This window comes from Pleurodeles waltl, chromosome 9 (assembly GCF_031143425.1).
Source record: "Pleurodeles waltl isolate 20211129_DDA chromosome 9, aPleWal1.hap1.20221129, whole genome shotgun sequence".
NCBI classification, from domain to species: Eukaryota; Metazoa; Chordata; class Amphibia; order Caudata; family Salamandridae; genus Pleurodeles; species Pleurodeles waltl.
Window position 1 is genome coordinate 309918505 of NC_090448.1, and position 23887 is coordinate 309942391.

The 23887-nt window shown below is 45.9% G+C and overlaps 1 protein-coding gene across 1 annotated transcript in view; it reads right to left on the bottom strand.

Annotated features, from left to right (window-relative positions):
* The window catches only part of RAD54L2 (RAD54 like 2), a 784453-nt gene that overhangs the window by 416970 nt on the left and 343596 nt on the right, over positions 1-23887 (bottom strand). The window contains exons 8-9 of the mRNA XM_069206800.1: positions 7918-8051; positions 6855-7054 (exon numbers count right to left, since the gene is read on the bottom strand). Coding sequence (XP_069062901.1) covers positions 6855-7054; positions 7918-8051 — 334 coding nt within the window. The remainder of the gene's footprint in view (positions 1-6854; positions 7055-7917; positions 8052-23887) is intronic.

The following is a 23887-nucleotide window of genomic DNA, read 5'->3' on the forward strand; positions in this document are numbered from 1 at the left end:
GATGTATCATTGGAAAGGTGGGGAAATCTACCCTTTCCAATGGCACCCCTCCTTAGAAGATCCCTGCTTGGGGATCACCACAGTAGGGTGATCGCAAAGCAGGGATCCACCCACTAGACACCAGGGAGGGGGGAAGTGACCCCTTGGGCAAGAGCCTTTGCTCCCTCCCCTCCTTTTATGAATTTTGGCATATTCAGTCTTTCTGCTATCTAGGGGTGGGGGCTGCCCAGATGGGCACTGCAATACCCTCTACATGCGCACACATGAAATCAGAAGTCTATCAGACAGGGGCAAAAGGCTCCAATCTGCCCCGGGTGGTGGTGGGAGGATAGGGGGCAGAAAGACCTCTAGGCACCAGGATTTTTTTTTAAATTAAACTAGGGGTGGGAGCTGTCCAAAATAGGGCAGCAATGCCTTCAGCCTCCATTCCCAAAACTTTGTTTTAAAAATAGGCACAATCTTTCTTTTTATTTTATTTTTTTAATCTACAGGCGACTTGGGGGAATGCTTGGTGGAAGGAAGGTTGTAGCTCCACTCAAATTCCAGAACTTTCCATCACATAAATGTGAGGAAAAAGTGTTTATTTAGTCAAGGTTTGAGGTTTGCAAGGAATTCTAGGTAAAACAACCTAGTGAGAGTCACACAAGTCACCTCACCCTCGATTCCCCTCAGTGTCTCGTTTTAAAAAAATATATAGATTTGCTAGGTTTCACTATGTGCCATCTGAGTAGGGCCCAAAAAACCATAGCTACCCACTTTGCCCAAAAAAAAAAAACCTGTTTTGCGTGGAAAATTCTGATGTATCGATGTTGCGTTTTGGCCCGTGTAGGAAGTTGTCTCTGTATGTGCTATTTCAAAGTAAGGAATAGCATGCACAGAGTCCAAGGGTTCCCCTTAGAGGTAAAATAGTGGTAAAAATAGATAATACTAATGCTCTATTTTGTGGTAGTGTGGTCGAGCAGTAGGCTTATCCAAGGAGTAGTGTTAAGCATTTGTTGTACATACACATAGACAATAAATGAGGTACACACACTCAGAGACAAATCCAGCCAATAGGTTTTTATATAGAAAAATATCTTTTCTTAGTTTATTTTAAGAACCACAGGTTCAAATTCTACATGTAATATCTCATTCGAAAGGTATTGCAGGTAAGTACTTTAGGAACTTCAAATCATCAAAATTGCATGATTACTTTTCAAGTTATTCACAAATAGCTGTTTTAAAAGTGGACACTTAGTGCAATTTTCACAGTTCCTAGGGGAGGTAAGTATTTGTTAGGTTAACCAGGTAAGTAAGACACTTACAGGGCTTAGTTCTTGGTCCAAGGTAGCCCACCGTTGGGGGTTCAGAGCAACCCCAAAGTCACCACACCAGCAGCTCAGGGCCGGTCAGGTGCAGAGTTCAAAGTGGTGCCCAAAACACATAGGCTAGAATGGAGAGAAGGGGGTGCCCCGGTTCCGGTCTGCTTGCAGGTAAGTACCCGCGTCTTCGGAGGGCAGACCAGGGGGGTTTTGTAGGGCACCGGGGGGGACACAAGCCCACACAGAAATTTCACCCTCAGCAGCGCGGGGGCGGCCGGGTGCAGTGTAGAAACAAGCGTCGGGTTCGCAATGTTAGTCTAGGAGAGATCTCGGGATCTCTTCAGCGCTGCAGGCAGGCAAGGGGGGGATTCCTCGGGGAAACCTCCACTTGGGCAAGGGAGAGGAACTCCTGGGGGTCACTTCTCCAGTGAAAGTCCGGTCCTTCAGGTCCTGGGGGCTGCGGGTGCAGGGTCTCTCCCGGGCGTCGGGACTTTAGGTTCAAAGAGTCGCGGTCAGGGGAAGCCTCGGGTTTCCCTCTGCAGGCGGCGCTGTGGGGGCTCAGGGGGGACAGGTTTTGGTACTCACAGTATCCGAGTAGTCCTGGGGTCCCTCCTGAGGTGTTGGATCGCCACCAGCCGAGTCGGGGTCGCCGGGTGCAGTGTTGCAAGTCTCACGCTTCTTGCGGGGAGCTTGCAGGGTTCTTTAAAGCTGCTTCTTGAAACAAAGTTGCAGTCTTTTTGGAGCAGGTCCGCTGTCCTCGGGAGTTTCTTGTCTTTTCGAAGCAGGGGCAGTCCTCAGAGGATGTCGAGGTCGCTGGTCCCTTTGGAAGGCGTCGCTGGAGCAGGATCTTTGGAAGGCAGGAGACAGGCCGGTGAGTTTCTGGAGCCAAGGCAGTTGTCGTCTTCTGGTCTTCCGCTGCAGGGGTTTTCAGCTGGGCAGTCCTTCTTCTTGTAGTTGCAGGAATCTAATTTTCTAGGGTTCAGGGTAGCCCTTAAATACTAAATTTAAGGGCGTGTTTAGGTCTGGGGGGTTAGTAGCCAATGGCTACTAGCCCTGAGGGTGGGTACACCCTCTTTGTGCCTCCTCCCAAGGGGAGGGGGTCACAATCCTAACCCTATTGGGGGAATCCTCCATCTGCAAGATGGAGGATTTCTAAAAGTTAGAGTCACCTCAGCTCAGGACACCTTAGGGGCTGTCCTGACTGGCCAGTGACTCCTCCTTGTTATTCTCATTATTTTCTCCGGCCTTGCCGCCAAAAGTGGGGCCTGGCCGGAGGGGGCGGGCAACTCCACTAGCTGGAGTGTCCTGCTGGGTTGGCACAAAGGAGGTGAGCCTTTGAGGCTCACCGCCAGGTGTGACAATTCCTGCCTGGGAGAGGTGTTAGCATCTCCACCCAGTGCAGGCTTTGTTACTGGCCTCAGAGTGACAAAGGCACTCTCCCCATGGGGCCAGCAACATGTCTCGGTTTGTGGCAGGCTGCTAAAACTAGTCAGCCTACACAGATAGTCGGTTAAGTTTCAGGGGGCACCTCTAAGGTGCCCTCTGTGGTGTATTTTACAATAAAATGTACACTGGCATCAGTGTGCATTTATTGTGCTGAGAAGTTTGATACCAAACTTCCCAGTTTTCAGTGTAGCCATTATGGTGCTGTGGAGTTCGTGTTTGACAGACTCCCAGACCATATACTCTTATGGCTACCCTGCACTTACAATGTCTAAGGTTTTGTTTAGACACTGTAGGGGTACCATGCTCATGCACTGGTACCCTCACCTATGGTATAGTGCACCCTGCCTTAGGGCTGTAAGGCCTGCTAGAGGGGTGGCTTACCTATACTGCATAGGCAGTGAGAGGCTGGCATGGCACCCTGAGGGGAGTGCCATGTCGACTTACTCGTTTTGTCCTCACTAGCACACACAAGCTGGCAAGCAGTGTGTCTGTGCTGAGTGAGAGGTCTCCAGGGTGGCATAAGACATGCTGCAGCCCTTAGAGACCTTCCTTGGCATCAGGGCCCTTGGTACTAGAAGTACCAGTTACAAGGGACTTATCTGGATGCCAGGGTCTGCCAATTGTGGATACAAAAGTACAGGTTAGGGAAAGAACACTGGTGCTGGGGCCTGGTTAGCAGGCCTCAGCACACTTTCAATTGTAAACATAGCATCAGCAAAGGCAAAAAGTCAGGGGGCAACCATGCCAAGGAGGCATTTCCTTACAGCCCGTTTCCTGTTGAGGCCATTAAGCCTATCCACACAAGTAAGGTACCATTTTCATCAGAAGACTTGGAGAACGATGGGTGAAAGGAGGTTTGTGAGTCTGTACAGATTCCAAAAGTTTGCATCAAAGAGATGTGAGGAGAATGTGTTTTTTTAGTCAAAGTTTGAGGTTTGCAAGGGGTTCTAGATAAAACAACCTGGGGAGAGCCACATAAGTCACACCACCCTGGATTCCCCTTGGTGTCTAGTTTTAAAAAAATGAATAGGTTTGCTAGGTTTCCCTATGTGCCAGCTGAGGTAGGGCCAAAAAATCCACAGCTACCCACTTTGCAAAAAAAAGGTCAGTTTGACGTGGAAAGTTTTTATGTATCCATGTTGCGTTTTGGGCCGTTGGATCCCACCAGAGATCTATGATCTCCATGTGTCCCAGATGCCCATCCCATCCCAGAAGCAATGCCCTCTGTTACTGTCAGCTCTGGGTGGGGAAGGGAGAGGGTTCTGCTGCTACACAAATTGCAGACGAGTAAACACCACTGCAGACCTTTTTCAGTCTCATCTGAAATCTGAACAGGGTTGGAGAGGTCCTGTTGGTGTTTGGGCCCACAGACATCAGATCCGACTGTAGAAGCCGTATAGGTCACCTGGCGTGCTGGACGAGCAGGACACAGGAGGTCAACAGCCTCAGAATTTACCTCATTGAAATGTAAGACAGAGGTAAAAGATCAAGATCATAGCCTAAATGTCCTCAACTTTCTTTTTCTGGGGGGAAGGCACAAAACCAAACCATGACCAGAATGGCTCCAAAGAAGGGGAGCGTCCAAGAAAAGGGTCCTGTGAGACTTTGGCACATTGATAGAGAACTCCAAAGATAACAGGAGGTTTGCCGTAGTCTGGAGGTGATTGATGACTGTCTGGGTCGGGCTCACCTTCAACAGCAAGTTGTCAGGGAAGACAGGCACCCCTGACCTCTCAAGATGTGGTGCCACTACCACTTCGACTTCTTGTGCTTCAACTTACCCTACCATCACGAGGACTTGGGAGGGGGTGATGACTTAGTGCTCTGCAACCAGGAACTTCCTCTCAACCGACATCTTAATTTGCATGGAGTCGCATGCCAGGCCACAATGAACTTTAGGGACTGCTCCCTCAAAGCCTTCAGGTGCATGGCGCACCACTCGGGCATGCCTGTGAATCGCGGTTCAGCTCCAAACATCACATGCAGACATTGTGCGGATCAGTTACCAACACTTGCCAATGAAAGGCTCTGCAGGGCTTGAATTCTGTTATTCTAGATGGCATGCCTACACACCAAGAGGGAAGTTTCTAAAAATACTCTACATAACATTAAAAAAGGCCAGTCGACGCACACAGTGCCGATCAACGCCACCTGACGGCACGCACGGGTACTGCTCACACATCTTCTGGGTCGAGTCTAACGCCTGGGAAATTCAAATGTAAAGAATCTGCAGCTAGAAGTCTCTATCAGATAGCAAGTATTCGCTCAAGCTTGAAATGAGATGGCACCATCGGAATTCAGAGCACTTCAGGAGGCAAGCAATCCACCAAACTGCACTAGAGTTGACACTTCTAATGCTGTAGAAGGCAGCCAACCAGCCTCCAAGACTGGGCCGGCCTGTTCCTGCGCAATCTATACTCCTCAAACAGGCGCTGTTTCTGCATCACAGCTAACAGAAGCCAATACCACAGTACTTGCTTTACCACAGCACACAGCCTCATACCACAGTATGCAGCATATAATATCACAGAACTTTCTATATTACAACATACAAAGGCGCACAGCACAAAGTCCTGTTTATCAGCGTATAAAAATCCAAAAGTACTGCATTACATTTCTGAATAAGGCACAACTATTGATTTAAATGTAGACAGAAATACACTAATTACTAAGGGCCAGCGCACAGATCAAAGCACTGTGCAAAATGAAGGCTTTTTCCCCTCAGTTGTGCCTTTGCTTTTGAAACCAGCTGCAGAGCTGAAGCTGTTTGGCCCTTATAATTCTTTTGTTAATGAGTCAAAAGCTGAAAAGTTGTGTGTATATTTAAAAAAAAACAACAAAAAAAAACAGTACCTCTAGAACATGCAGCCAGTGGAAGGACGCTGGCCACCAGAAAAACTACTTGGTCCAGGCTCCACGGCAAGACGATGAAGGTAAGGAGGAGACGCTGACCAGTAAGAAAACGCGAGAGACGTAGGAGCCAGCCAATGGTAAGTAAAGTGACACGGGAGCCATGTGGGGACCCAGAAAATGGTAAGTAAAGGTAAGTAATTGGCGAGTTCTTACCCCTTTTAAGATTTTCTTTTTTGAATAAAAGAGATTTTGCAAGCAAAGCACAAGCGCTGTGCAGGCACAACCTAAACAGGACACACATTTTGCCCAGGAATCTTTTGTGGAAAATCAGTTACGAAGGTTAAGAACAGCACCAAATATCAAAACAAGCACTGTCAAAGCTGATTGGTTTGGAGCCTTTTGTCTGTCAGTGTTTGTTTTTATCATGGTTTTGTAAAACTTTATTTTTAGAAGTGTAGCCAGGCTCATGACAATATTCAAAAAAGAAACTGTAAAAGACCAAAAATACTTCTTTGGTCTCAAAGTACACTGTCATAGTAGTTCCTGGCTCTGAAGTGAACTACTCTGTGGGGCAGATGTGCTTCTTTGAAAGCGCAAAACGCCATCACTCAGTGAAGTTAGTCAATGACTGAATAAGGCTGACCCCCCTGCCACATGCTGGAAGAAAATGTGGATGACAACAACAGACCAATGGATGTAGAGGGCTCACTGAAGTTGCAATAAGTAAGTGTATTATATAATTTTAGCAAAATGAAAAGATCTGCGCTAACATCACACCTAAAAAGAGCTCAGCATGGGAGTTGGTGTGGGAGGTTAATCCTCGGCACTTAAAAGGTTCAAGATCTTTATCTGTTTATCACATAAGGTATGGCGAACGCCATGCTGTTGAGCCAAAGCTAAAAAATTATAAAAAGATCTTAGGAGAGTCCAGTCATTGCTAGCTACATGGCAAGGATTTGGGATGACAAATCTGCGAATCAGGCTTGGAAATAACTCCTGAATTTAGAGATGAGCTAAATACTCATCTCTCCAATGAGTACATCCTCTGTTACTAATAAGGACTCTGCTTACTCCTATCAAAAAAGCAAACATGAAATTCCTACTCCCTCTCCTACTTTTGAAAACAAAACATGGCCTGCTTTCAAGGTTGCTTCCTAGAATAATTACCTACTGCACTACTGTGAATAATACTTTTGCTGCTTTGTCAGGTTTTGCACTGCAGATGCCTATACATGCATAAAAGCAGTTACATACTTATCAAAAGCTCTTGTTGTCTGTCCTCCTCATCTAAATCGATGATCACAGGACCCACATTCTTCTTGGGCTTCTTCTTCTTCCTTCCAGTGGTAAAAGATTTCTTGAGGGATAGGAGACGGTACATCTCATAGCCCATTAGCAGCACACCTCCATTTTCAGACCAGTCATTAACCACCTTTGCACGGACCACTGTTGTCCTACGCGTAAGTACAGACAGAGTAAGCATTAAAAACAAATTAAAACTGCCTCTGCCTAGATCTTTCAGTCCTCCCCATAGGCTTGTTCCAAACAATAATCTTCTTGTTTTGCTCGGCCATTCCTGCAGACTCTGCTTACTCTTTGCCACTGAATTTGGTCCCTGACTATGCAATTTCTTATTCACTCTCCATGCCACAATGACTGTCTTCTTGTCCAGTTAATCTCTCGATTTGAAGCAGCTGTGCTACTTGATTCTCTCTTAACAGCCCCACAATTCTCTCCACATTCTCATTCTTTTTCTGCCCATTTTATTGTCCCACAGTTCATAAGAGTTTAGCTTGGTTTTTGATGCATCTCAATCCTTCCTGTTACCTGCATCTCTTAGATCGTCATGTTTTTTCCTCCCTCAATGAACAACCATGCTGATTTCCGTAAGGGTAACCTATTTCCCATCTTCCACCTTCTCCTCAAGCTAAACTGGTCTCCCTTCCTAGTCATCCTATGCATCCGTTTAGAACTTGCCCCTCACTCAATTCATATTCTCTCACCTACAGTGGCAATTACTATATCAACAGACATTTATAGAGAGGAGGTATATTCAATGGGACAGACATTGGGTAGATTGATAACACAGAAAGAGGTGAGGAGGCGCTGAAAATATGAAAGCCAAATAGTTCAAAAGCAGATGTTGAGGGGGTGGTGTTGATGGTAGATTATGGAAATATGAAGGCAGAGGAAGACTAGAGCAAGAGAATAGAGAAATATCAGAGGGATGACCGAAGGTGAGATTGGTGCACCACATTAGCCATTAGAAGCTGAAATGGGAAAAAGGTGGGTGGAAGACAAAAGGATGACAACTTACTTGTGCTCATCATTAAGGATATAAACCTTGAAGGTGCGTGGCACTATCTCCTCTGGGTTATTTTCTGCAGGAAGGCTTTCAGGCGATGGTAACCAAATGTTGAATTCTGCCAGCCAATTCTGCAAAGTGTTCACCTAACAAGAAAAAAAAATGAATAAATGGAATGAAGTAATGTTTAGAATGTCATCCAGTCAATGCCCCAACACGTAAGAAAAAGATCATATTATGCTTCAACAGTTTATCGCACAGAAGTATAACAACTGAGATAAGAGACGATGAATACAGAGACCCTCATCCCACACATTTGAGCCACCTAGAATGTAGAAACAATAGTGTTTACCCTTACATACATTTGACTTGAAACTAAGACCTTAATCTTGGTATTTACCCTAAAAATTACTCTGTCTCCAACTCTTAATCCTCACCCTAATCTTTGCCCCAACTCTTAACCTGAAACTCAGCCCGTCTTCAATCTTAATCTTGACATAATCTTTCACCTTATTACGTGGCTTTTAATTAAAGTTGTTCATCTAATTTATATTTCTCCTATATAGCATATAAAATACATAGCTTTTAATTCACTGGGTTCATTTCTGCAGAATGCACTGGGTGAAATGTAGTGACTTCTGTCCACATGTAAACATTAAAAAAAACAAGTATATTGAAATGAAAAGTTAACTGTCCTAATGTCGGAGCATGTCTGCTAACACAGAGTTCAGTAGGCCATTCTCAGCACTTCTTGTTACATGGCTCCTGACTGTGTAAGGCAGAAACCTGCTTTACACGCAGGAAGGAAAAGCATTGAGATTGACAACGTGAATTGGAGATGTCAGAGTTTCAGACCTCAGGACACTTATTACGTTTCTCTAAGTTAAGGTTGCAACTTGTCACTCAGCAACTTCATCTTGCATAAAGGGAGAGCAGAATCCTGGTCCTTTAACAGTCTCATGTTTCATTCATCACCACTCTAGCAAACGCTGCAACTAGCCAACAGTATATTAATAATGGGCCTGCAATGTTATGACCAATTACATTTAAGTGCCACTGAAATTACCTCATTCTCTGTCCACGGGATTCCATGACGCCTATTATTCTAAAAAGTATAGCTGGTGAAATAGACATGCCTGGCATGAGTTTGTTTTTACTTGCGTGCTGGGTCATCTGTGGAGGAAGAATACCTTCATGAAAGAAGTGTCCTCCACCGCTCTAATAGGCTGAATTAATTTGTTTAGTGTGATTTTTAATTTTAGAAGATTTGCAGATAATCGTAGTTTATGCAGGGGTGCCACTATCACCCCCAATGCAACAAGCCGGGAGGGGGGGTTATCAATATTCACGTCAACCATAAACAAGTGGCCCACTTTAAACACATTAACACTTAATTTGATAAGGTGAGACCAAATGCTGCAACTCTGAACTAAACAGGTCTCTAGAACTTTCAAATAACATACCCCTTATTCCACCAAGAAACAAAGGTATGTACTGTACACTGGAAAAAACTAGACAACTGAAATGTGCATCCTGCATACCCATGGGCCAGAGCTCAATCATCTTCTCTTAAAGATGACATCTACGTCAGAGACCATTCTGAACTTGTCAATTATTATGTGCCTGCTGGCACCCCCCACCCCGAGTCTAAAATGAATAACAAAACAAGAGCACTCTGACAAAAAAAGCACTCGGACTACTTATTAGTCTCCATTTATGTGTGGATGGGGAACACAAATTTCACACCTGGCCTTAATAGACATACCTTCATTCTTAAGGGACATACTTGAGAGAAAGCTGAAGTCCTTTGCACACAGAAAGCAGAGAATGATTTCCAGGAAATCGATGCATTAGTGTAAATATTTCAGGTATAGAACTGGTTATTATAACCCCCCACAAAGAAAGGGGTAATTATAGAGCTGTCCCCTTTTAGAAATGCCTTCTCAAATGTGATTGTTAGGACACAGGTCTCTAAGCAAAGTACCTCGGCCCCCTCACTAAGGTGACATCTCAGTCAGTCAGCTGCCCCAGACATTCCTCAGCTCCTTCGACTGAGTCTGAACCTACCATATCAAAGTTCACTGCCATTCTCCTACACACAACTGTATTTCCATTCCATGCACAGCATTTTTGCAAGTCAAAGCCATAACCCTATAAAGCATTAACAAAGCCAAAAATGCTGGCCCTTCTAAAGTGCATGCACACAAAGGCATAACAAGCAGGGCAACACATTCACACTGCTACCCTCAAATAGACACATCTCTCATTCTGCATTCACACCTGCATATGACTCACTGCACTCGCACAGGCACCTATTTCAACCTGTAACCCACTTACCCTGCCTTCATAAAAGAGGATGTTAACCCTTTCCTTCACACAGGCAAACCACTCACAATCCTACAAACAGAGCGGCTATCCTGCACTTACACAAGTACACTCATTGCTTACACATGCAGGTATACTACTTACTAGGAAAGTGCAGAGTTTGGACACGTGGTGGCATCAGAGGCATAGACTGAGTAACTGGTCCCCTAGTGCAATTCAAAGCTGTTGAGTTATGCTACACTGAAACTTGAATATCCACTGTGGTTATCTAATCTCCCATCAGTCACACTTGGTGCAGCAGTGCAGACTATGTGAGTCTGATCTTTGTGGGCTTTGAGGGAAAGTGTCTTTGCTCAAAGTAAGTTCCACCTGCCTTTTAAAAAGCAGGCTGGTGGTTTTCTTTGTAGTGCAAGTATATTCTTAAATAAATAAATAAAAACAAAATAATAAATAATGCCAATTGAATGTGAAGGGCATGTGCTGCAATAAAATAAAAAGGGAAGCTTCACACTCTTCTGCCATCTTGAAACAGTAAAAATGTGTGCACAGTATGCAGAATACCGTTTCAGGATACTTGCATGGCTTTGAAGCTTGCCATGGGTCCTAGTGCAAGCCTGCAGCAGAGATGCATGGTGCTTTGCACAAAAAAGGTTGTAGTCCAGTAGCAATGGTAGTGAAAGTGTTGGTACTCTCATTACTCAATTAGCATTACTATGCATTTGCAGGCGAGCTGCTGTGGGATGAACTAATGACAACACCTTCTGAGATTGACTCGTCTGGATGCAGAGTAACAGAGTAAGTAGATAAAATACTGTTACTCAGGTTGACTGACATCCTAAAGACCAGCGATTGTCTACTAGGAGGAGACAAATATTAGCATCAAAGCCAATGACTGATCCACTGCCCACCTGTATGACAACTGTTCTGAAGAGCTGAACTTATATGTGAATGACAAATCAGTCGGATGAATAACTGAAGAGGTCTTGACCACAAAGCCCATTTTCTTTAAGCAAGATTATGTATATTTTTGTTGAGAAAATATGAGACTGGTGAGACAGCACTGGGTCCTTTGCTCACATGCATAAGACATACAAGCGCTGGTCAAGAGCATCACAATCTTCATTTAACGACAAGGAAAGATATGGCCCTACAGGGCCAAGTCTAGCTTCCTTCGATGAAAAAATGTGGTACTCAGGGCCTCTGCAAACTTGCATCAAAGACATGAAACAAGTCTAGTACCGCAGGACCAGCCAGTGCAAGCTTCATTTCAAAGACACAGAACAAGTGTGGCACTGACCAGCACCATTTAACACCTCCTTTAGATAGCAGCAGCATATCAGATTTGGTACAAGTGTAAGGAACAGCAGTGGGGGCATGAGTGGAGGCTTCACTCTCCGCATAGCAAGCTTTTCAAACACAAAACAGATACAGTGCTGGGCAGGAATAAACTCTTCCTTCACACCACGGACACACGCCGCTCTGGTCAGAAAAAAATGCAAGCTTCCCTCTTAGTTCATCATCGGAGTGGTGGATAGGGGTGTGAATGTTTCCATGTTCACATTTAAGAGCTCTCACTTTTAATAATCACTTCTCAATGCACTGATATACTCTATTCTACTAAGATGAAAGGCTTGTCAATTAAACATCCTTTTTCTGAATTTTGAAGATACTTTAGCATATTTTAAATGTTATCTGTGGGAAGATTTCAATGTCAAATGTTTTCATTGCTCAGCTCGTGCCTAAGCTGTGAGAGCTAAGACAGTTTCTTAGAACTAAGACAGTCCCTTGGCTCGGCTCTCCATGGTAATTTGTAAGCTTGTCCATACGTACTACGATACTGTGTAAAACAGTTAATCAAGCTCCCCCTCTCTTAGTATCTCATTCTAGGGAGCAACATCTTGTTTTCAGAGATTCTGGACAGCTTCTATGGGTCAAAATACCCCTACCTCAGGTTTTAACAATGAGGAATTGTGAATTAGCGACACAGAGGCATTGTTCTAAAGTTACCTGTGAATTTGTTTAGCATCGGATTTAATAAACAAAGCTCACATCATTAATTTTCCCAGTTCCAGCTCTCTGTCCTAAGTCTATGTTCTTAAGGTCTCAGCTAGACAATGCATGTGTTGTCTGGAGTAGACATGATGTTTTCAATCTGTAGGCTTCAGCCCACCTATAGGCTTACAATTTCTTTGTTCCATCGTCACTCTCATATCCTTCGTCCGAGTTTGTCCAAGGCATGCATATGTCATGCCTCTTCTTGTCTTCAGCCTACCCCGGAGCATGGACCAAGTACTTGTATCCATCCAGTGCTCCCATTTTAGGAGCTCTTTTTTCTTCCTGTTTGAACATTTAACATAGGTGCTCATGTTTTCACTCACTCCGTCCTCAGTCTCCTGTTGTCTCTTTCCCCCTCCCATTCTCCCCATCCCAACCCCACCTAGAACACCCTCACATACAAACAGCTTACAGTGTCCTGGGACTCATCAATAAAAAAAAGCTTTCCTTGTCACTTTCACTCCCTCCTGCTTCTTTGTTGTCATATATTTCCCCCCCCCCCCATGCAGCTCCACATTACTACAAATGCTATGATGGCTGGCGCTGGCAACGTCATTGCACTTTGTTTTATTTACTTTACGCTGTCCTTAAAAAAAAATTAACAAAGCCAAATACCACATGCAGAGCTATTTGACACAGCAGCACAACATCATATAATATTTTTAAACCAGTCTCGCAGACAGCTCGAGTTCAGCACTGTGATGTCTATAAAATAGTGACTGTGCTCTACAGGTCTGGTTGCTGACCACAGGCCTCCTCTCTTCTTCCTGTGGTAGGGTACATGGACATGTTGACATGCTCGGGCATGTGCCGAGGTAGGAGGCCCGCAAACATTAGAATACCCTTTCTTAAATGAAGCTCGCCACAATACAGGCTCTTTGATACCTGCATCATGTGCTTTTTCACATGATTGTTAGTCATTCTGAACAGCAGATGTGATGCTATTCAACATGGGTAAACGACAATAACAAAGCCAATAGCTCTCAGATTGTCGAGATCTACTGGCTTTGCCAATCCTTGTTTTACTAACTGCCATTGTTTGCCCTCCACGTGTCAGGCTGAATACAATGATTACTTAGATTTGTCTTGACTTCAGAAGCCACCCAGCAGCATGGGCATAAATGTTTCTTTGACCTTTGCCGACATCAGGCAGCCAGGGCCGAATGACGCACTCTGCACTTACCAAATTGAGCATACGTACTGCTTGGCCAATCAGTGCACGCTCAATGAGGTCTTCGCAGTACCCCATGAGGTGCTTCAATATACCTGTTGCTTGAAGTCTGACTACTGCAGGTAAAATTGGAAGGAACCTACAGCACGCTCCCATTGCTCTAGGAGCTCTTGCGGCTCAAATAGGCAATGATGATGCCAGTAAGACTGGTGATGCAGCCATCAATTTCACATCACTGAACTCACAAGGATTCTGAAAAAAATCAATCATCATACAAAGAACGGGTCACAAAGGATAAAGGCCTGCTCAGTAGGATAGTGACACCATCAGAAATAATTTACTAAGGCATGGTGTAGTAGCCGCTGTCATTAACAAACAAGATAGTTTTCATTGAAATCACTACTAAATTTGAACAGACATACCGGCTTACACTGATAAAACTATATAGCACATAAACAATAATGTGTGCAACTCTGTTTCAGTGAATATTTGTCATTTGTGCCTTGCCAAGTACAGTGTCTTGATTTAATACTTTTAAAATCTTTGTTTCCATTGCACTTAACAATCAGGATAAAAAAGTGTTTCATATGTGTGTAGGAAACTGGCTCTGTATATACTATATCAAAGTGAGATATAGAGTGTACAGAGTCCAGGGGTTCCCCAAAGGCTTAAAAGAGGCTAAAGTAGATAATACTAATGCTATCTTTTGTGGTAGTGTGGTTGAGCAGTTAGGCTTATCAGAGGGTAGTGCAAAGCATCTGTCACTCAGACGCAACAGGTGAGGTCCAGGGGAGTGTATCGGCCACACAACCAGGTGGACAGGGTAGGTCCCTCCTGCTGAACGTTGCTGCACCAGAGGTCAGGTTCTCCAAGGCCAGGGAGCAGTGTCGCTTCAGCCTTTGGAAATCTTCGCCCGGAGCTTTGCGGTCAGGGGTTCTCGGCATTGTCGTAGAGAGGTCAACACAGGGTGGGCATTTGCTCGCAATCACCTGGGGACCCCCTCTAGCTGGATGGACCACCTGGACACGGGCTGTGGGCATTGGGTTCCGTGGTCAGGACTCACACATCCGGAGTAAGATAGAAGTCCTTAGTTTTTTTTTTGGACACTCTGCTGGGGGGTTTCAGCAGAGCAGTTCTCCTTCTTCTTTTAAGTCCACCAGGAATCTGGTGAGTTGGGTTGAGGGAAGCCCTTAAATACAAGATTTAGGGGGTGTTACAGGTGTCAGAGGGCAGTAGCCAATGGCTATTGTCCCTGACAGTGGCTACACCCTCCTTGTGTCCACTCACTCTGGGCAGGTGGGCACATTCCTATCCCTATTGGTCCCTGATCTCCAAACCAAGATGGAGGATTCTGCAAGAAGGGGGTCACTTCAGCTCTGGACACCTTAGGGGTGGTCCCAGCTGAGGGGGTCACTCCCCCTTGTGTGTTTTTTTTTTTTTTTTAAAGTTTCCCACCCAACTAGCTGCCAAAACTGGAGCTTTGTCTGGGGGGGCGGGCATCTCCACTAGCTGGAGTGCCCTGGGGCACTGTAAAGCGAGGCCTGAGCCTTTGAGGCTCACCACCAGGTTCCTGCAAGGGGAGGTGTTGTTGTGTAGCCATTTTAGTTATAGCTATTAGGCCTGCAGCTGTGCTCTTTAACCTAGATATTTTATTCGGCTTTGCTTTATTATTGTTACAGTAGCCACTTTTACGGTCTTGTTTTATTTTCTCCCTATCTGACTGTTTTTGCCTAGGCCAGCACTCTGTTCTCAAACAAGACATTCTTGCTCACTCTGCTTCTTCGAAGGCTACAGTAACATTATGTTACAGGTGAACTTGGTATAAGTTGAGTCTCTGACATTCATAGAAAATACACATCCTTACATAGGGACATTTTCTCAGAACATCAAAACACTAACCTGTCCCTTACACTTTATAGGGAGATTCCAGCCAGACCAACTGTATGCTGATTGACGAATGCTTCGCTACAGCTGTTTTGCAGACTTCAGGCCTTTGCTCAGGTATGGGGGATGATGTAATCCCAGGGGAACCTGAAGGGCAGAATTACAGCTTAACACGCTGTGCTTTATCATACCTTAGGTAGGAATTAGTCTGTTGACTCTTGTGACAATATGGTAGCATTATTTTTATGTTTTACTCTCCTTGTCACAATTTTAATCTTGTCATTCTGTATCATCCTGGTTATTGCAGTCCACACTTTGCTATCTAAGATGCAGTTGCTTTATTAAAGCATTATTGAAATATATACTGCCTCTGTTTGTCATTGTGTATGTGAGACTAATGTAACTGAGAGAAACGAATGAGACCTGAGTGACCACAGCTTCCCTGAGAAACCAGTCATGCCATGCACTTGGCTGCTCAATCATCCCTGCCCTTGGGTAGAGATGAGGCACTGCTAGTTAGCCGGAGCAGGACCCGGATTGGAGCGACAGGTGTCACCTGTAGTGGGTTAGACTCAGTCTCCCACACCACAGGCGATTCTGCCACTCGCAATCCATTAGTCTCATTAGAATAATAAGAGCCTACACGACAGTGTGAAGCACCTCCATCCACAGCATGCTTTGTTTCTGGCCACAGAGAGCACAAAGGCCCTCACCCCATGGGGTCAGAAACTTGTCTAAAAGTGGCAGGGTGGCACAGACCAGTCAGTCCTACACTAGAGGATTGGGTACAATACAGGGGGCATCTCTAAGATGCCCTCTGTGAGCATTTTTTTTATAAATCCCACTCTAGCATCAGTGGGGGTTTATTGTGTTGAGAAGTTTGTTCCCCAGCTTCCCAGTATTCAGTGAAGCCATTATGGAACTGTGGAGTTCGTAATGACAAACTCCCAGACCTTATACTTAATATGGCCACACTGCACTTACAATGTCTAAGAATGGACTTAGACACCGTAGGGGCATATTGCTCCTGCATCTATGCCCTCACCTCTGGTATAGTGCACCCTGCCTTAGGACTGGAAGGCCTGCTAGAGGGGTGACTTACCCATGCCACAGGCAGTGTTTTGTGGGCATGGCACCCTGAGGGGGATGCCATGTCGACCTTGCCTTTTTCTCCCTATAAACACACACAATCTGCAATGGCAGTGTACATGTGTTAGGTGAGGGATCCATTAAGGTGGGCCAACACATGCTGCAGCCCTTAGGGACCATCTTTGGTCACAGGGCCCTTGGTACCAACTGGTACCTTTTACCAAGGACTTATCTGTGTGCCAATTGTGGAAACAATGATACATTTTTAGGGAATGAACACTGGTGCTGGAGCCTGATTAGCACACACTCAGTCAAGTCAGCATAAATATCAGCCAAAAAGTTGGGGGGCAGGTAACAAGTGCCAGTTTCCTACAGTGTGCCTTCCTAAATGTTTCCTTATTTTGAAATATTTGTACTATTCATTTATAGGGACGTAAATGTTGCCATGTGAGAAGGAAACAACATCACACAGCCTTTCTTTCCTCATCAGCAGGATTGTCACATAGTTCACTTCACAAAATCCTCACACTTTGCCAGACAACCACAACTGTATGCTGTTTCCATCTTAAAATAAGCAGTAACTTGTTAGAGGACTAGACTGACATCTGACTCCATCTTTGAACGCAAAGCAAATGTGACAGGATAAAAACAATATTTAAGTTCATTTTTAATGCTTCTTCACCTTTGAAACTCCAGTATGGTTAGATAGCCCTCTCAGGGCTCAAGAGGCTGTTGTAGTTGATTGCCTTCCCACCTCTGGGCCTGGTGCCTTGCACCGACAGCACAACTGGTAGCTATGTCCCTGCATGAGGGACATCTACCAGTTACTCAAAATGACCATGGAAGGGCAGAAAATCATTTTCCAGAGGGCCTGGAGAAAAGACGCAAGAATCACCTTCAATGATGAGCGCAAGATGTAATTATAATTGCCATCAATTCCACGTTACACAGAGGGAAAGGAAATTCTATACAAGATACTATAAAAATGGCATTACACATGAGAGCGACTGGGGGCTATGAGACAGAATGGAGACACAAAATGGTGGAAAGGTGGTGTCCCTGAGAGATATAATCTAACCCTGTGCCTAACCCTGTGGATGCTTAAAAACATTCAGGGACAGACTGACTGAGGTGATATAAAAGATTAACTGGGTCATGAGTAGCTATATTGGATATTGGAGTATACACTAGTGTGGTCAATATTCAGATCAAAGACCACATGTAAAGCACAAGATCCAACACGAACAGCCGACACGTGTTTCGTCTTTAGACTTTGTCAAGGCTTACAAGGGTAGGTGTGGCGAGTAGGAGTTCCATGGGAAGCGTAAAGTCATCCCAACTTAAATTGAATAGTGTAAACTGGCGGTGTAATTGAGAATATCAGGCCATAAGCCTGCACAATTAAATGTCTCCGTGCCTTGCGGCTGTCCGACTCCAATAAATGTCTGGCTGTTGCTTACCTCTTGGACTCCTATCTTCATTGACTGACCACTTGAATCTACAACTTGGAATTTGTTGGTGTGCCCTGGCTTGTTGCTTACATATCAAATGGTCCACCACTATTTACACAAACAGCCAAGAAGAATATTCTTAACTTCCCAAATAGCTAGTGCCAGATAAATATCTTAAAGCCAGAAAGGCTTTAGGAAAATCTTTTTTTCAGTATTGTATTCTTTCTTTTGACAAGGAGGAAAAGTTGGGAATAGTTTAGGTCCCCTCCCCCAAACAATTTATGCTGAGAAAAAGGACCAGCTGTGGTCAGGGGCCCAATGCTCTCATTTGAGTTGCCAATGCAAACCTCTCTGTGGTGCCTGTGATGGCTCACTAAGAGTCATTGAAAACAAAAACTGGAGTCACAGCTACCTGTCAATATCCCTCTTACCACAATGATCTTTAAACTAACCTCAAGTCAGGTCACTAAATGTCTCCAGGATCTTCTGCATCAATTTCCCACGACTGTGCGAATGGCAGCTTTGTTTAATTTTTCAAGTAAGAATAAAGATATTTTGAAGGCTAAGAGTCACTAAGGGACAAATCTGTTATTAAGCTATGATAGTGAGAGTCCTGTCCATGTGCTCAAATGGGAATACCAGCCTCTCCATTACAGCGAGCAAGGCTGCTCTTCTTTGTGTGTAGGCCCTCAGCTTATCAGGGGGGACCCTAGCTCTATGAGCCATCAACACCCTCTTTGGGCATTCGAGGTCATGCCAAGGCAAGCATCAAATTTCCAGCTGCCACAGCAGACACACATGCACCACATTTAACAGCCATGATTGTCCGTTTCCGATATCACCTTTCTATAGTTCTTGAAACTCTGGTAGATTGAATAAGCTGAAGAAGATTAGAAAGTCCACAAACTAGCCAATTAAAATTAAACTTGCATGGCATCAAAAAACATTCAATACATATGGACAAGTGTGCTCTGTTGTAATCAAAGATGGATGCTCGTAGGTTATAAAAGAGGTAGGATTATTAGCTTAGTTGTAGGTTACAGATAAAGCCCCACCAGGAGCAGCATCCTGCCTCTCAGCCTTTCTCACTCCAACAGTCCACTCATCCAAGCACAAACACTGTCAACATTCCAACCATGCAATGACCTCACTCACTGGCTGAGCAGCAGGGAACATTAAGGTAGTATGGAGAATGCATAAGATAGAAAGAGGCCACAACACATCTCCCCCTTATGAAATCAATGAAATATTCAACAGAACGGAAAACTGCAAAACACCCTCCATCAACCATCCTCCAAAATTGAGTACCACCCTATCGAAATAAACAGAACAGGTTAACAAACACTCTCTGCAATAAACAGAAAAGGTTAACAAACACTCACTTTGCATAACTTCAATACGTCAACGGGATGTAAGATGGTAAAACACTGTTAATCAATAGGTTCCACAAATGTACAATACAAGTGTACAAATAACACAAAACTTCCCTGCTCACCCAACAGAGGACACTAACTACCTGTTCCCCTCCACATCATGCACACTATAACAGGACCAGCCTGTTGCCTTCCACAACTTAACAGTCAACAGGACTGGAATTTCTTCCACCTCTACTGCATTGGGGTGTAACCACCTACCCCATCACCAGTCACTTAAAGAGAACCAGGGTCTCACCTACCCTCCACTGTATTGGGGTGTAAACATGTACCCCTATCACCATTGACTTAAACAGAACCAGGGTTCCACCTACTTTCTACTGCATTGGGATGTAACTACCCATCTCCTTAACACAGGGCCTAAAACACTGTCCCCATATACTTTACCCATGCTGTTTCACATGTAATTACAGACTTACAATCCCAGTCTTCAGGGTTTTAGACTAGCACCGGGCAACGTTCAGGTTGGTACCAAGAACGCACCCACAGTGGCACTGGGGCGGCCGGGTGCAGAGATCAAAGTCGGAGTCGGTGCCCAAGGTCAGTCAATGGAGACTGGATGGGGATGATGATGCTCTGTTCCCAGGTAGGTACAAGCAGCGTCAGAGGTTGGTTTCTGGGGGTTGATGCAAGCAGTGAAGGGGGGAGGGGGGGATGACACAAGGCAGCACCAAACATACACCCTCCGCGGCATGGGACAGCCAGGTGCAGAGTGCCAACACAGGGTCGGGCACCCAATGCTATCAAATGAAGACAGTAGGTATCCGCTGAAGCGCTGCTTACAGGTGAGTAAAGCGTGATCAAGGATCAATCTCCAGGAGTTGAGGTAAGTACAAGAGGAGGCCACAAGGCAGCACCAAATTTACGCCCTCAGCAGCACAGGGGCGGCAGTTGCAGGCGGCCAACACAACGTCAGAAGACTAATGTTATTCAATGTAGGAGATCACTTTCAGAAACAGGCTGCAGGCTCTGGACAGGAGAGGTCAACCCATAGTTGCCCAGGTAAGTTCAGATGCCAGGGGTCGCAGGGACACCAAACAGTCCAGCTCCCAAAGGCCCAGGGGTTTCAGTGGAGGGGTGTCTTTTGGTGTTCGAAACAGCTTGCCAGGCAGGTTGCGGTCAGGGGAATTCCTCGGATTTAGGCTGCATGTGTCACTGTGAAGTCCAGCAGGGGTCAGTCCAAGGTGGACTCTTGGTCAGAAGTGCTGGGGAACCTTCACTGGACTGTTGGGCCACTTGGACTCAGGCCGGGGGCATAGGGTGCAGAGGTGGTTCCAGGCGGTGTTTTCACAGTTCCTCAGGCAGACGACGACTTCTTTAGAGATGGTTTCTTTTGGACAGGTCCGCTCTTGGTCTTCAAGGCGGGCAGTCAGTTCTCCCAAGCCTTTGGAGGTCGCAGGGCTCCAGGACAGTCGTCCTCCGGGTGCAGGTTCTTTGAAGGCTGCAGAGAGGCCAGTAGGGCTGGGGACAAGTCAGTTGTTGTCTTAAGTCTTCTCTGCTGGGCGACTTCTGTGTTGTCCGGCTCTTCTTACATCAACAGGAATCTGATTCTAGGTTTCAGTGGTGCCACATGAATACAGAATTTCAGGGCATTACAGGAAGTCCCAGGTCGTAGCCAAAGGGGCAACTCACCTTTAGGGTGACTACACCCTTCTTATGACCACTTCCTTTGGGAAGTGGCACTACTCTAACCCTATTGGCCTAATTCCTTCCACACAAGTTGGAGGAATTTAAAAAGTAGTGTACATTTCAGCTCGCCCACCCTAGGGGTGGGGCGGGCATGAAGTGGGCACTCCTAATTTAACTAATTTTCCCACCAGTCCTGCCACCAAAAGAGGTATACTACATAAAGAATGTGCTGCATACAGTGGGGGTGGGTAAAAAGTAGGTAAGGTGACTGATTGGCCTACATGAAAAGGCGTAACCACTTTTCTGCTGAAAAGAGGCCTGTAGGAAACTACCCTCCTTTTGGCATGGTTACCCCCACTTTTTGCCTACTAACTGAGCTTAGCTATCTTCACTGGGATACTGCTAACCAGGACCCCAGTGATTGTCCTGTCTCTCTCTCCAAATTTGGTTAACTAGGACCTTTATGCACACCAGCAAATGGCATACTGGTGTCCCCTTATAAGTCCCGATTATATGGTACTTAGGTACCCAGGGCATTGGGACACCAGTGGTCTCCCACAGGCTGAAGCATGCATAATGACACCCATGGGAGCCCATGCACCCTTTCACCACCTGTCACTGTAAGGCACCCCTATGGTAGGCTCTTCCAGCCCAAAGGACAGGGTGCAGGTTCCTGTGTGTAAGGGCACCCATGCTTGAGCATAGGTGCCCCTATGGACTCCAGTTCAATTGCACTGCACTTCATAGGTGCAGGAAAGCCATTTTACCCGTGCTGGACATTGGTCACTCACTACCAGTATCCAGCTACATAATGGTAACTCCAAACTGGGCATATTTGCTTTCAAACATGTCGGAATCATACCCCAATACTGTTGCCAGTATTGGTTATAGGATTCCATGTACGCTGGGGGCTCCTTAGAGGACCCCCAGTATTGTTCCTACCAGTCTTCTGGGGTTTTCCAGGCAGTCTGCACAGCTGCCACCCCTCAGACAGATTTCTGCCCTCCTGCTGCTTGACCAGCTCAGGCAGAGGAGGGCAGAACAAAGGATTTCCTGTGGGAGAGGGAGGGAACACCCTCTCCCTTGGAACTAGGTGCTACGTAGGTGAGGAGGGGTAGCCTCCCCAAGCCACCAGTTTGCTGTAAATGGCACATTTGGTGCCCTCATTGCATAAACTGGTTTGCACCAGTCCAGGGACCCCAGATCCATGCTCTGGTGTGATACTGAAGAAAAGGGAAGTGACCACTCCCCTGTCCATCACCACCGCAGGGGTGGTGCCCAGAGCTCACAGCAGACAGGATCTGATCGACTCCACCTAACAGGGTGCAGGGATACTGCTCATGAAAAATCTTACGGATCCAGTCTGACACCTCAAGAGAATTCAAAGGTAAGGAATCTGTAGCTCGAAGTCTCCAGCAGATGTAGATGGCATCTGTGAGCTGGGAAGCCTTGCTATAAAATCCATAGGGCATTAGATAGTTAAGATTAGGGCAGAGAGGCCGATGACTTACAGATAATTATGATAGAGCAAACAAGGCTATTTTCATTCTTTCATAAACAATAAATAGATTTATATATCTATATTTATTACTCAATGGCAGGTGGCCACTTGATTCAGCCATCTTGAAACCAAGATGTGCAGAGGCCCCTGGGAGCATCTGAGTGGCCAGGTCAGGCAGGTGACGTCAGAGATTTGGGCCTCCTCCGTGACCTGCGGCAGCACTTGCACAACTATAGCCCACAGAGTGTGGGAACAACGGCTCAAACGGTATGTGGTGTTCACGAACTGCAATGCCAGGCTGGTGAAAGAAAACTTCCTCTTCCTCTTCCCAAATGAGTCCAGCCTCTTGGATTCCCTAACCGGGGAAGCGGTAGGGAATGCACAGCAGGAGTCGAAACTTGGACCACCAAGCTCTCAGGGGTGGGGTGTTGCATGAGGAAGGCTGGGTCCCCAGGTGCGGGGCCAGGGCGGGCAATCATCCTATTCACAGGAGACTCTGTGCTGAATTTGGACCAGATACCTAAAAGGATGTCCGTGACAGCATCATTGAACGGGAGCAGGGGTTTGGATATGGAAGCTCCTGGTTGTAGCACCTCCGTCAAGAGATTAGTCTTGACTGCCACCGAGGGAATTGGAGGAGAGGTGAAGGTCCTGGACCTCAGCCGCCTTCCTCACCACCACTGCATAAGTAACTCCCTCCTCTGTAGCCACAGTAGGGGGAGAAAGCATACCATTACCTGGAGATGTGTCCGGTCCACTGGCTTCACCCAAATCCTCACGCAAGTCCATTTCCTCCTAAGGATGGTAATCTAAAGTGTTCAGCGACCCTCCCACCCTTTCCCGAGGACTAGCTCAACAACATAGAGATCAGAGCAAAGCACATCGCCTGCCGGTTTCGGAGTGGGCATCGGGAGACGCCCATCCAACTCTGAGTCGAAGTCAGGGATGACAATGGGAATGGCGCCGGGAGCGTCTACATCAATACCAGTGCCAGGAAAGATTGAAATGGTACAACCAGCACCAGTTTGGATCCAGGACTGGATCCCTGGGAGTCCATCGGCACCAAAGCCAATGGAGAGGAATCCGATGGGGCCCACCCTCTGACATCACAGGGACTGAAGGTGCACTGACAGGGTCAGACTGCCCAAAAATGAGGGGCATGGCCTCATAAAATTCTTTTAATTGGGCAGGGGTTGATCAGCTCCTGGAAATTCAGGGCAGGTGCTGAGTCAGCCTAAGTGCAGATTCCGAAGAACGAGGCCTAGAATGACAATTCTCCTTTGTCGCGTCAGCCTACGGACAAGGGTAAGCCGAGGGCCACTTTGATAGCTTGCTCTTCTGCTCGGGCCTCAATTTACCTCATCATCACTAGGACTTGGAGTGGGAGGACGATGACTTCAGACTCCACAACCGCTTCCACAACCTCGACCTCGGAGTTGTGTGC